Here is an 11,367-nt window from a genome sequence, read left to right as displayed (position 1 = left end):
TGTTCTAGATATCTTGACCCTCTCTACCGCAAGTGTTTCTGCATCGACCAACACTAACTCCTTTGTTTCTGCAAAACTCGGGACGGTTACAAGTCTCACTGACTGACCCTCGGGGCCGTGGATAACCTTGGTTGAGAATTGCGGCTGGTTCCCAACGAAATAGAGGTGAGGGCAAGTCTGCATCACAAAAGGGTCATCTTCCTGGAACGGGTAGCTCCCTACGCAGTGTATTAGCTTTGAGACATCAAAAATCGGGTAGGCATGCGCTTACAAAGCGTATCGGGTGCAGTCGGGGCACAGCAACGCCATCGACACATAGCCTCCATCATGCCAAGACGATCATCGCTGCCGACATACTTGAAAATATCGTCGACATTTTGGCCACCAGTACCTAGAAACCTCCATCCTTCGAGCTCGGCCTCCCACGGATTTGTGACAGTGTCAAACCAGCCTGGTTGGGTGGCTGGAGCTGTTGGGTCACGGGCATACGCTCGTGCCGAAGGGAACATTGCCGGATGCACAGGTTGCTGCGGGTAACTAGCATTCGCTGGATCCTGAGCACCAGGGAGCATCGTGATGGGAATAGATGGGAGAAGTTCGGCGACGAAAGCATCGAAGAGTTGAGAGGGAAGTGGGTTGTAGGCACTGGCGTCGTAGCCATACTTCTTCTGGGCCTTCTTTTCTAGGAGCGCCTCGTCTGCAGCGGGAGGTTTGCGGTCTGTTGTTGAGATAGAGTTTCCTGCGATGATAAGGCGGCTGATATGAGAGACATCGACCTGGCTTAAAGGGGTCATAGCTTCACCGAGCAAGTACTCTAGAAGAAGTTCGAGCTCAAGAGTGTGGGAAGCATCGGTGTCTGAGAAAGACAAGCCAGACACGATAGCAATCTTGCTGTTGCCCTTCTTGGCTTCAGAACCATCAGCCATATCCTCATCTTCATCCTTTGTCTTGGCCTTATCTAAATTAGGCTTCGAAAGGCTCCAACGGTCAGGTTGCGGAGGAAGATCAGGGAATTTGATGTCAATGACCTCTAATTCGCCGTTGGCGTTTTCGGTACCCATGACCCCGATGATACATCCTGTGACCAAGTTTACGGTCTTCAGCACATCGCCAACCAGCCTGATGCGGCCTGACTCGTCCTCCAACATGACCTGGTCGTCTTCGGAGAAATATTTTGGTGTCAGAATAGGGGCGGAGATCCAACGCTACAGACACATTAACACTCCATTTCACAATCGATCGACAACGAATATGACATACATCCTTGGACACGTCCTCCAGAATATTCGGCTTCAGTGGCATCTCCATGTATACGGTGCCGGTCACCCAGCACAGCTCTCCCTGCCGAACATCGAGCACTCGTTCAACTCTCTGTGCTTCCTCTTCACCAATGGTTGTACCTGTCCAAGCTTCTGCGGCTACTTTATCAACAGCTGGTTTTATCTTGGTGAGGCGCAAAAAGTACATGTCGCCATACTGCTGCTGGTAAGAGCGTTGCTTATCGAGGACAAAGGATTGCAGGGGCTTGTAAACGGAGGTGCTCCGAGAAGGAACTTGGTGAGAAGTTTCGCTGGAAGAATCGAGTCAGTCCAGTGCTTGCTTGAATAAGTATCAAAAACACAGCTTACGAGGGCTTTCGCAAGAGGCTCCCTTCGACATCTTCGAGGGTCACCATGCTGAGTGGCCCCGAAATGGGGGTATTTGGAGGTTGGGGGTATAAAGGAAGTGGCTGAAGGAAGTCCTAGAAGTTGTAGGCAGTGACGAACTGTTGTTATGTATCGTACTCGTGTAATTGACTTGGCAAACAGTTAAACTGAAGCTTCCATCTGTGGAATGAAAACGCGTCGGGAAGCTTGGTCTGCGATTAGACGCGAATTGGCGTAAAGTGGCTAGGCAACGGATAAGGGGACTGATAGCGCCCGTTAGTGGACAAGCGTTCCACTATTAAGGGACTCATTGGGTCCCAGGCGTCATGACGTGCTGGATCTTAGGCGGTGGGTTCTAACTGGGAAACGATAACGATAGTGGAGCGCGACCATGAAAGATGGCGGGGTTCAAGATGGCAGGTAGGAATCTCATGTCCAACGGATCCCGCCTGTCACCGGCTGAGGTGACCAATCTTCGTATTGTACCTAACTTGGAGGGGGAAGAGAAATCTCTGACTGGCCATTGTCATGACACGCACTATCTGATCATATAAATACCATAACCTCGCAAGTTTTAGGTTCAAGACATCCTTTCAATCCTCTTCCCGTTGTCCTGACCCTTCATTTTTACCATCCTTCTTCAACTCTTCTCCTCTCATCCAAAGCGTCACCACTTCTTAAACTCATCATGACACCTCCTCCTAAGCCTCCCCGTGTTGAAGTAAACAACCTCTCATACACGTTCCCCGACTACTCGACTGGTGTCAATAACATCACTTTGGATCTTCCTCCGCGGTCTCGTACCCTTCTGATCGGTGCTAACGGAGCTGGTAAGACAACTCTGCTTCGTCTCCTTGCCGGCAAACGTCTTGCGCCCAGTGACACCATCTCTATTTGCGGTGTAGATCCTTTCAAGGAGGGTCTTGAGGGAGTCACCTATCTTGGTCTGGAATGGGTTCTCAACCCCATTGTTCGAACCGACATCGGCGTCAATGAGTTGCTTCGCTCTGTTGGTGGCGATGCGTACCCTGATCGCCGAGACGAGCTCGTCGCAATGCTTGACGTCGACACCAACTGGCGTATGCATGCTGTCTCAGATGGTGAGCGTCGTCGGGTCCAGCTTGCCATGGGTCTGCTGAGACCTTGGACGGTTCTACTTCTCGATGAAATCACTGTCGATCTTGACGTTCTGAGCCGTGCTGAGTTCCTGGCCTGGCTCAAGCGTGAGACGGAGATTCGAGAATGTACCATCGTCTACGCTACTCATATTCTGGATAACCTCGCTGGTTGGCCTACTCACCTTGCCCATATGCACCTTGGTACTGTTAAGGAGTGGGACGAGGCCGACAGGATGCTCGCCACCATCGATGGCACTGTGGGTGCCTCTGGTAATAGCCGTCTCGGAGAACTCGTCCTGAGCTGGCTTCGAGAGGACTTGAAGGAGCGAGGACCACGAAGCAATATGAAACGCGGCCCTGAAGGCAAGACCTATGGCTTTGGAGGCATCCAGATCGGTGGCTATGGCGACGAGTCCAAGCAGCGCGAAGCATAAACCATTCCTTGCGAGGACTTCTATCAGGGCATTCTTAACAATCGCCCCGAGTTTCATTTGTTTTCGGGTAGGAGTTCGGAAAGACGGATAGCACTCAACTGCATTTCTCGGCGTAGGATAGCGACAAAAGGGAGAATTTGGTGGCATTGGTCACTCATGCATGGCGTTCGGCTCGAAGGGAAACAGTTCTCAACCCTGTATTCTGCGGCGTTTGTTCTTTTCAACACTTCATGCATGACGAAGGAGCGATATGGCACTGGGAGTGCTTGGTATGGTACATTTCAACCAAGATCGCAGACTGTTTCCGCCTCAACTCGACAAGTCTGATCATAATAGAACGTATAGTACAAAGGATAAAATATTCATTTACTCATCATTCATTGAAATGACTGCGACGTGGTTGGCCTGGAGCTGCCCTCGCCGTCTATTAATTTCCTCAGAACTGTCATTGTGTTCTTCAAGAGATCTGTAATACCCCCAAGTTCTCTAGCAGTCAGTGCCTCGAGTACCTTGATCCTATAATCCTGCCACGAGATGCGTAAACCCCCGGAACTTGCCAGTTGCCCAAGGCTACTTTGTGTCGGTGGCCCCTCATGCCTGATGCGTAAAGATGTATCGCTATCAATCTCAACATTCTCAAGACTTCTGATACACCGTCGGCTTTGCAAGCTCAAGAGTGGCGAGTGTGATAATGAGAAGAGAGATGCTAGAGTATGAGCCTTGTCCACAGAAGTCACGTACGACGACAGAACAGGCACGAGACTCCTCGGAATCATACATCCGAGTGCGTTGGGGTCGCTGTTAGTAAATGCCCGGCCGCGCCAGAAGCAATTGCACATATCCATGAGGAAGCCATTGAATAGGCTGACAAAAGTCCTGTTATATGATGTGGAGTCAATGCGGTTGCTTTTCTCACGACCCGGCCTGGTGAGCATGGCCATCTCGAAACCCTTCTTATAAAAGGCAAGAATGGCACAGATACGTGAGACAATGGCCACAGAACTGCTGAAGAAGAGTATGTAGATGAGGGATGAAGGGGGTAGTTCGATGCGAATGTAGTGCTTGAGGACTTCGTGGCTGACGAGTCTGGCGTTTTGCTCGTAGAAGTCAAGGATTGCAGAATGTGATGAGACAGAAGGATATGTCTGGGAGAGTGTGAGGGCCAGGGGGTTAGCGTGTCGGACCAAGGCTGTGACGGTATCACTGGCGTGGTCTGGTACAGTGTCACTGGATTCAAGCACAACTGTCCAGTGGCGAAGGAGGTTCTTGTACAGGGCGAGAAGGGCTAGCTGAGATTCTGCGGTATTATCAAGGGTTGCAGCTTCAAGGGGTTGGAAGACGTGTTTGTATAGTCCTGGTGAGTGTTAGCGTGGCGAGGGAGTTTGGAGCGGCTTGGACTGACCTTGAAAGTCCAGTAATGGGGAGTAAGACAAGATCTCAAACATGGCCTCGCGACGTCCAGAGCCATCCCAAAGCGGAAGAAAGTGTGCAAAGAAGTCAAGTAGGAGAGGGGGGAGGTTCTGTCCCTGGTCAGATTTACCCTAAGCTAAGTTAATAAGAAACATACCTTGATAGAAACAACATAGTCCCGCAGGATGTCCAGCATGTCGAAGAAGGTGGTTTCATCTGCATCACCATCACGAACATCTTGCAGAACCCCATTGAGCCAGTTGGCTACTCTCTGTTCAGCTTCGCTGCTTGGTCTCAAAAGCATGAGCTTTTGCAGCAGAGGATCTGCCAGAACGGCCACTAGTTGGTTGGGGAGTTCAAGCTTGTCAAGATTCTTGACAAAACTGGCAACATTCTCGATTTCCTCTAATGTAACCGCATTCTAGCATTGTTAGTATTGTTCACTCAACACGTTGTTGCAGACGAACCTCTGCCACATAAGACGTGTGGACTACAGGGATAATTTTGTTTCTGGCACCACGTGCGATGGGTCGATGGACACGGAAGCCATCTCGAGGTCGTAATGTGCCTTTTTCTGTTTGCTGGAGATGTGCATCCTGGATTTCGTCCAGCCTTGCTCGCCATTGCGGATCCGGGTGCTGGCCAATAATCAGTAAAAGCATTAGTGAAAAGTCATCTAAGAACGAGCCTTGAAGGAGGATGCTTTGCCCCGAACCGCTTCTCCTACAATAACCTCAGGGTAATAGTCTTTGAAAACTCTTAGAAGACCGATCAAGGAAGGGTCATTTCCAGTTTGCCTGGAAAGGTTAAGCCTGTGATGTGTGAGCAGGTAACCAGGCGTCTTCAGCTCTAATACTTACAAGGCTTGTATTCTAAAAGGTCGAACGTGTTTGCGCCTTGTGATGAGAGCCAGGAGGTGGCTGAGATTAGGTCTGGAGGGAGTTAGTGAATTACTTACGACAAAGAATGGCAAACTTACCGGGTGGCCGCGGTGTCGAGGAGATTAAACAGAACAGAGTAGGTTTGAGAAAGCGCTTGTGGTGATTCCAAAGTGTGGTGTACTGTAATGAGCCACTTGAGAAGAGCGGCCTGGAGAGTAAGAGACGGCTTGAGGGTTCCATGTCCAAGGCATGAGATGACTTGAAGCACAGATTTTCGAGAGATAGGTGCCACAGGATACAGGTTTCGGATGATGGCAGCTTGACTTGCTTGGTCAAGGTGATTTGGAGTTGTGACGAGAGTGATGAGATCGTCAAGGGTCTCAGGTAAGAGGCCCCATTCATATGATAGTGAGGTGAGGCTAGCAATAGTAGGCTTGACGTTGGTCGCGCGTGTTTTGGCGGGTATTTTGGATGCTACGCGGAATATAAGTCAAGCCCTTGTGCATGGTTGGGGCAGTCTCACATTCAATAACTTCGTCCGTGAGGAGGCGAATCTCCTGGTGACCCGCCGAAGCGGGATCAATATCTGTCTCCATATGCTGGCAAACTTTCTGGCTTACGGTTCTCAGTAGATGTTAGGCAAAAAAAGGCATACATGCGGTCTTCCGGGGCCGAGCGGCAGCCTTGGGTTGAGGGTGAATGAGTGGGACGCCCCGGAGAACGGACGACGCGTCGGTCAAAGGAGACGCGTTTACGGTTTTCGGAGCTGGAGTGGGTTTCGTTCGGAGCGGGGCATGATGTTGTAGGCCCGCCGGTCCATGTACATATGGGATATACGAACGCGGAGTATTAAGCAGGTATGATGAGAGAAGCATAACAACCACGATATTGGCTGTTATATCATGAAGAAGTATCGCATCTGCTAAATACATATGTAAACTATACACTTATTAACATGATATGCTGAGTCAGTGTCTGTGTGGATTCCAGGTACATTCTCAAAGCCGTGGGACGTTAGACAAATGGAGACATACGAACGAAGCTTATTTCAACCTCAACTTTGAACGATACGATCAATATTTTCCAAGATCTTTTCTTCTTCTCAAGGTTATATCGGGTTTAAGATGTCATGTCTTATTGCGGCACTATGCGGTTCTCTTGACATTCTTTCTTCACAGGCACCCAATCTCTTACCTATGTAGACCTGTACCCAAAAACATATTAAATAGAGATGGTCATATACTTCAGTATAATAGCTTGGTAATTTATTTGTTTATTTTATCAATTTGTACTCCCTTAAGTATATTTTGTTTCACGTGTTGATCATTTGGGGCGCGGTGCTTTGAAATATTCCCATTTCTATCTGTACACATGAGAACTCGCTTGGCCCCATTTGCCGCGGCATCAATAACAACACCAACCTTCGGCCGTTGAGGTGGCAGACAACCATCTATTATAAATTGAGTTTACCCAGCGTGTTTGAAGCTTGCCCACACCATTAACAGGTGATAACGGCCCGTTCCTACCGCGACCTAGGGGAACATCCGATACTCTTGGCCATTGTTTATTCTTCTGATGTACCAGATATTCGAGTTACGACCTCGACTCATCACCTCGAGGTCAATGCTAGATGTCGGGGCACAAGAGATGCTTTTTTTTCATTGGGTCATACCTATTCATTAACTTAGCATTTTGTGACTATTTTCGTTTTCTTACCCTTCTTTCCTCATCCTTTCTTTGATATTGGCGCGATGCAACCACTACGGCACGATCCAATAGCCTACATCTCTAAACTGGCTGTCAATAGGCCAGCTAAACCCATGGCTGACACCAGCAAACAATGTCTCCATGGCGGCCATGGCGGCCATGGCGGTCAGGCTACCGCCCTGGCCTATACGATAACTGCCACATTATCTAGTGCGCCAGTCTTGCAATCGCCCGCATATGATCGTGGTCTCGTTATTCCCTGATCAAGCCAACGGACCCAACATGTCGACTACCTATCCTAGCAAACCACGTTGCTCAGGAATGTCCCCGATAAGTCCAAATAGAGGGATAGCTTCCTGTCTCTCTCCAGAGTCAACAAGACAAGGGTCAGGCTGGAATGGTTGTGTCAAGTCGTATACCAACGACTGGCACGCAATCTCTATGTACGCTTGCTCCCTTATTATTCTCCTTCCTCTTCTCAAACCTGTTGCCGTGAGTCATGGCAAACACGTTTCTGGACCGCGTACCGGGGCGTTATCATTTATCCATGCTACTTTGCTGCAAGTAGCTCACCCGGTTCTGCCGACGTGCATCTTCGTGTTACCACCAGACAGCCTCTCGTAGGCGTCTTCCGCCGTCATAACGGATCCTCGCCTTCGGCAATCCCATTTCGTCGACCTTGAGAGCTCATCCACACGGATTGGATGTTCTCTCCGCCATGACCTCCAACCGGCCTTGGCCGAGGCTCATGTTTTTGATCAGGTAATCCTGCCCGATGCCCTCATACCCTGGCAACTCGAGAGCTTTGTGTAGCCCTGGCGCTTCGAGGCGGCTGATTGCTCGTACAGTACAGTATCAATTGGTGTCGCAGCCTTCGTCCCATCTAACCCCACACATTTAAAACCCTCCTCCCAGTCCCAGCAGTCTGGATGGTGGACTGTCGCAGGATCCCAGCAAACCAGGCGCCCCAAGGCCATCGTCGTCGCAAAACCCGCATTTATAGATCACTGGATTGCTTATTTTCCTACCCGTCCAGATTCAAATCAACAAGCATATCCTCTTCTGCTCTGTCTCTAGTTTCTTATCCAGCCACATTTGCCTCGATTTATGAGTTTGCATCTTAGTCCCTTGATCATTGGGCTATGCTACCCGGCTGGTCCAGCTTCATCGTTATCCCTATCTGCGGAGCCGCTCGTAAGTTCAACAATTAGTCGCATCCTTCTTCTCCACGCTTGTCATCATTTATTCAAACTCGTTGGAAGCTGATTTATGCCCAAGGGGGTTGGGTTCTTGTGGAGACTACGCACTTAACCGAGACGAGTAGCTTCATCGACGGTTCCAAATCAGCCATGTAACTGTATCGTCAGTTTCGATACTACAGACAGTTGCAAACCATGTCAACTATGCAAAGCCAGAGCTCACCAGCCGCTTTGCTATGGGATCACCAAGACTTGATTCCCCTTCAAAAGAACCTAGGTGATGAGGATTTAGTCTTGTTGTTAACACCTGCTGCTGTCCCTATAGACCAGAGTCTTGCCAATGCAAGTGACCCTTTCGAGCCTCTCGGGAAAGCACTTGCACGCACACATCCATGGGTCCGGCACGTTCCCTATACTAAGGAGCGTGGCATTACCGGAATTCATGTGGCATTCATCAAGAGAGCACGAGTTGTTATCTTTGTGCTGACTGGTTTCTCGACAGAAGAAGGTGTTTTTCAGCTTGAACTCGCCGAGGTTGCTCGTGAGGTGTGTGAAGAACGCCCTTTAGTTCTTGTAGCCTGCTGTGAAGTTTCGGAAAAAGGGGCCCGCGAGTACGGTTTCCCAACTATCATTCAATGTCCTGGGTACTTTGCGACAGACTTGCAAGCAGTCGCCGTTCTTTTGACAAGTGAACGACAGACGACAGCGGTCACTTCAACGCCCGGCGACTCTCCTCCTCCTCCTCCTCCCCCGCCAACTTGGTCGCTCCAGAAATGGGACTACGACAGAGACCTTCAAGATATACACGCTTTATGGGAAGCATGTTTGCCTTCCAAGTTCCATCTAGATCTCTCGACTCTCGGTTCTCTCTTGAAACGCGATGGTTATGCCATGCATTACATGATTAGAGAACCTCAGAATGGGAAGGCCATTGGGTTTTGTGCAACATTCACAACATTTACGGATAGTAGTGGCGATCGACTGATTGGATCAGTAGCCGCCATCATCGTTCACAAAGACTTTCGGGGTCAAGGTATTGGGCGCTTTCTCCACGACGAAGTCGTGAGCAAACTTAATAAGATTCGAGGTGTTGGTATCATTCAACTTGGAAGCACATTTCCAAGATTACTTTACGGTCTGCCCGCTCCCGAAATCGATACGGAGTGGTTCGAAAAACGAGGTTGGAACATGAAGGAATCTACACCTGGAAACGGGCGGCGAGTGCTCGATTGGCTCTTGAGATTCGCCGACCATCCAATTCCTGATCTGGCTTCCGCTGGCTTAACGTTCAGACCATGCCAGCTAACGGATTACCAGAAGGTTGTCGAGATGGCAAATAAAGAGTCACAGAAGAGATACGGGTTTGGGTGGTACGATCAATACGCCAAAACTATGGACAGTTGCTATATGAATGACATAGTAGTCGGACTCGAAGGGGAGAATCTGGTTGCAGCGGCAATAACATATTTCCCAAATAATGGGAGTCCTTGCGGCGCAGATATTCCATGGCCAGCCTCGATCGGACAGAGCATTGGAGGAGTTTCGTGCATCTGCATCAAAGGTGGGCTTCCAACGACAACCCGAACCATGCTAGCTGACAATTACTAACTGTTAATTAGATGACGACCCAGACATGGTTAACCACCGTGACTCGGTGGCTACGAGATTGCTCCTGGCTTGTCGGCAGACCCTGAGTGAGAGAGGAATGGTTGGAATGTTTGTTGATGGCAGCAGGTCGGATGAAAACGTGCTGCAGTCTTTAGGTGAGTAAGATTCTTAGGACTTCTCTCAGCTACCACAAGCTGACATTGCAACTTGCTAGGTTTCTGCAAATGGGCAGAATACAAAGAGCTTTGGCGCAAAGTCTAGGAATGGATCTCCATTACGCCAGCGGCCACACCATATGAATATGATCAACGATTCTGCTAAAAACAACCGGTAGAAGGAAGAGGAGATGTGATTCGACATAATTCATTCCGGGCTTAATACTCAAATACAGCTCCCGAGGACACGCCTCTCACAGCTCTATCTCAGCTACCATTTTTCTTTATCTGCCTTACGACACTTGGCGCACAGTTACAACTTATGACCTCCTTCTCTACATCATCCAAAGACATCACCATGCGGTTTTGGCAAATAACAATCCCCATGAACCGCAGCATCCTGCGTCGGCCGACGTGGTTGACTAAATCATGGCACGGCTCCAGTCAGATCTGTAACCATTTTCTAGACATTTACGAAAAGCTACGCAAAAGCAACCAATTGCTCCTGTCAAACATTGGTACTAGCCAACAAGTCTCGTTTCAATCCACAACCTGATTTTACGCCTAGGATGTTACCGAGAATCTAGCAGAATGGACGATTCTGGATTGTGCGTTTCTCTCAGCTGCTGACATGCGACGAGAGACTATGATGGATTCTGCCATCCAACTTCGGAAACCTGTGATGGCAAATCACCGGGTGGATCTGCCTGCAGTGCTCCTACTATCCCTACGTTGCCAACGCAGAATAACCCCTTAATGCAAGCATCTTATAAATCTTACTGGCTCTTTCACTCATGCCACTATCCTTAAACTCTCATTGCTTTACAAATGAGCTCAGCCTTTGATCCTGTGCTACCGTCTTCGTATACAGCCCAATCGCCAAGGTTCCTATGTCAAGCAACAACTACAGCTTGTGAATTGCCTACTGCTTTTGGATGAGATTTTGACCGCAAATACTACATGCGCCGCAATGGTGTAACGGTGGCTTCACTTGCTGGCTAGTGGATCAACATGAGCCAGTCCGTTTGGGCTGACAAGCACCCCAGACAGTCATGCAAGCAGGCAGATTGCGACAACGAGACACTGCAATCTACCAAACAATATGGGGGTTTGATACGCGGGTTAAGCAGACTGAGCGATCGTTGGTTACACAACAGCCCCTCAACTACGCAGCGTTGTACAACGAAATATTTTGTATCGGCTGATCAA

General features: G+C 49.2%; 4 protein-coding genes across 4 annotated transcripts; 2 read left to right on the top strand and 2 right to left on the bottom strand.

The window, feature by feature from the left end:
- Positions 1 to 4: 4 nt before the first annotated feature.
- On the bottom strand, positions 5 to 2,066 carry BKA55DRAFT_633221 (DNA polymerase alpha/epsilon subunit B-domain-containing protein; the record flags this gene model as incomplete). The annotated part of the gene is made up of 5 exons (XM_046196973.1): positions 1,629 to 2,066; positions 1,261 to 1,570; positions 272 to 1,205; positions 104 to 218; positions 5 to 68 (listed from the first exon to the last, which is right to left on the bottom strand). Exons 1-5 carry the CDS (start codon positions 1,673 to 1,675, stop codon positions 5 to 7), a joined length of 1,470 nt encoding a protein of 489 aa, XP_046054727.1. The 5' UTR covers positions 1,676 to 2,066.
- Positions 2,067 to 2,334: 268 nt separating this feature from the next.
- BKA55DRAFT_499337 (P-loop containing nucleoside triphosphate hydrolase protein) lies at positions 2,335 to 3,198 on the top strand (the record flags this gene model as incomplete). Its single annotated transcript, XM_046186646.1, has 1 exon — positions 2,335 to 3,198. One exon carries the CDS (start codon positions 2,335 to 2,337, stop codon positions 3,196 to 3,198), a length of 864 nt encoding a protein of 287 aa, XP_046054726.1.
- A 188-nt stretch (positions 3,199 to 3,386) lies between these two features.
- On the bottom strand, positions 3,387 to 6,286 carry BKA55DRAFT_156438 (Mis6-domain-containing protein). Its single transcript, XM_046184963.1, has 8 exons — positions 6,013 to 6,286; positions 5,588 to 5,963; positions 5,469 to 5,540; positions 5,297 to 5,420; positions 5,076 to 5,246; positions 4,766 to 5,029; positions 4,601 to 4,718; positions 3,387 to 4,552 (listed from the first exon to the last, which is right to left on the bottom strand). Exons 1-8 carry the CDS (start codon positions 6,083 to 6,085, stop codon positions 3,576 to 3,578), a joined length of 2,175 nt encoding a protein of 724 aa, XP_046054725.1. The 5' UTR covers positions 6,086 to 6,286; the 3' UTR covers positions 3,387 to 3,575.
- Positions 6,287 to 8,590: 2,304 nt separating this feature from the next.
- On the top strand, positions 8,591 to 10,264 carry BKA55DRAFT_684179 (uncharacterized protein; the record flags this gene model as incomplete). The annotated part of the gene is made up of 3 exons (XM_046198606.1): positions 8,591 to 9,956; positions 10,015 to 10,158; positions 10,218 to 10,264. 3 exons carry the CDS (start codon positions 8,591 to 8,593, stop codon positions 10,262 to 10,264), a joined length of 1,557 nt encoding a protein of 518 aa, XP_046054724.1.
- Positions 10,265 to 11,367: the final 1,103 nt, after the last annotated feature.

This window comes from Fusarium redolens, assembly GCF_020744475.1.
Source record: "Fusarium redolens strain MPI-CAGE-AT-0023 chromosome Unknown BKA55scaffold_2, whole genome shotgun sequence".
NCBI lineage: Eukaryota > Fungi > Ascomycota > Sordariomycetes > Hypocreales > Nectriaceae > Fusarium > Fusarium redolens.
Note: the sequence above shows the minus strand (reverse complement) of the source record. Positions and strands in the feature narration are given on the sequence as shown.

Bases quoted from the DNA above. Each gene is read 5' to 3' on its own strand.
- BKA55DRAFT_156438 (XM_046184963.1), bottom strand. From the start codon at position 6,085: ATGGAGACAGATATTGATCCCGCTTCGGCGGGTCACCAGGAGATTCGC. The intron at 5,247-5,296 runs GCTCGTTCTTAG...ATTATTGGCCAG, and splicing joins GCAAAGCATCCTCCTTCAAG to CACCCGGATCCGCAATGGCG. The intron at 4,719-4,765 runs GTATGTTTCTTA...GACCAGGGACAG, and splicing joins ACTATGTTGTTTCTATCAAG to AACCTCCCCCCTCTCCTACT.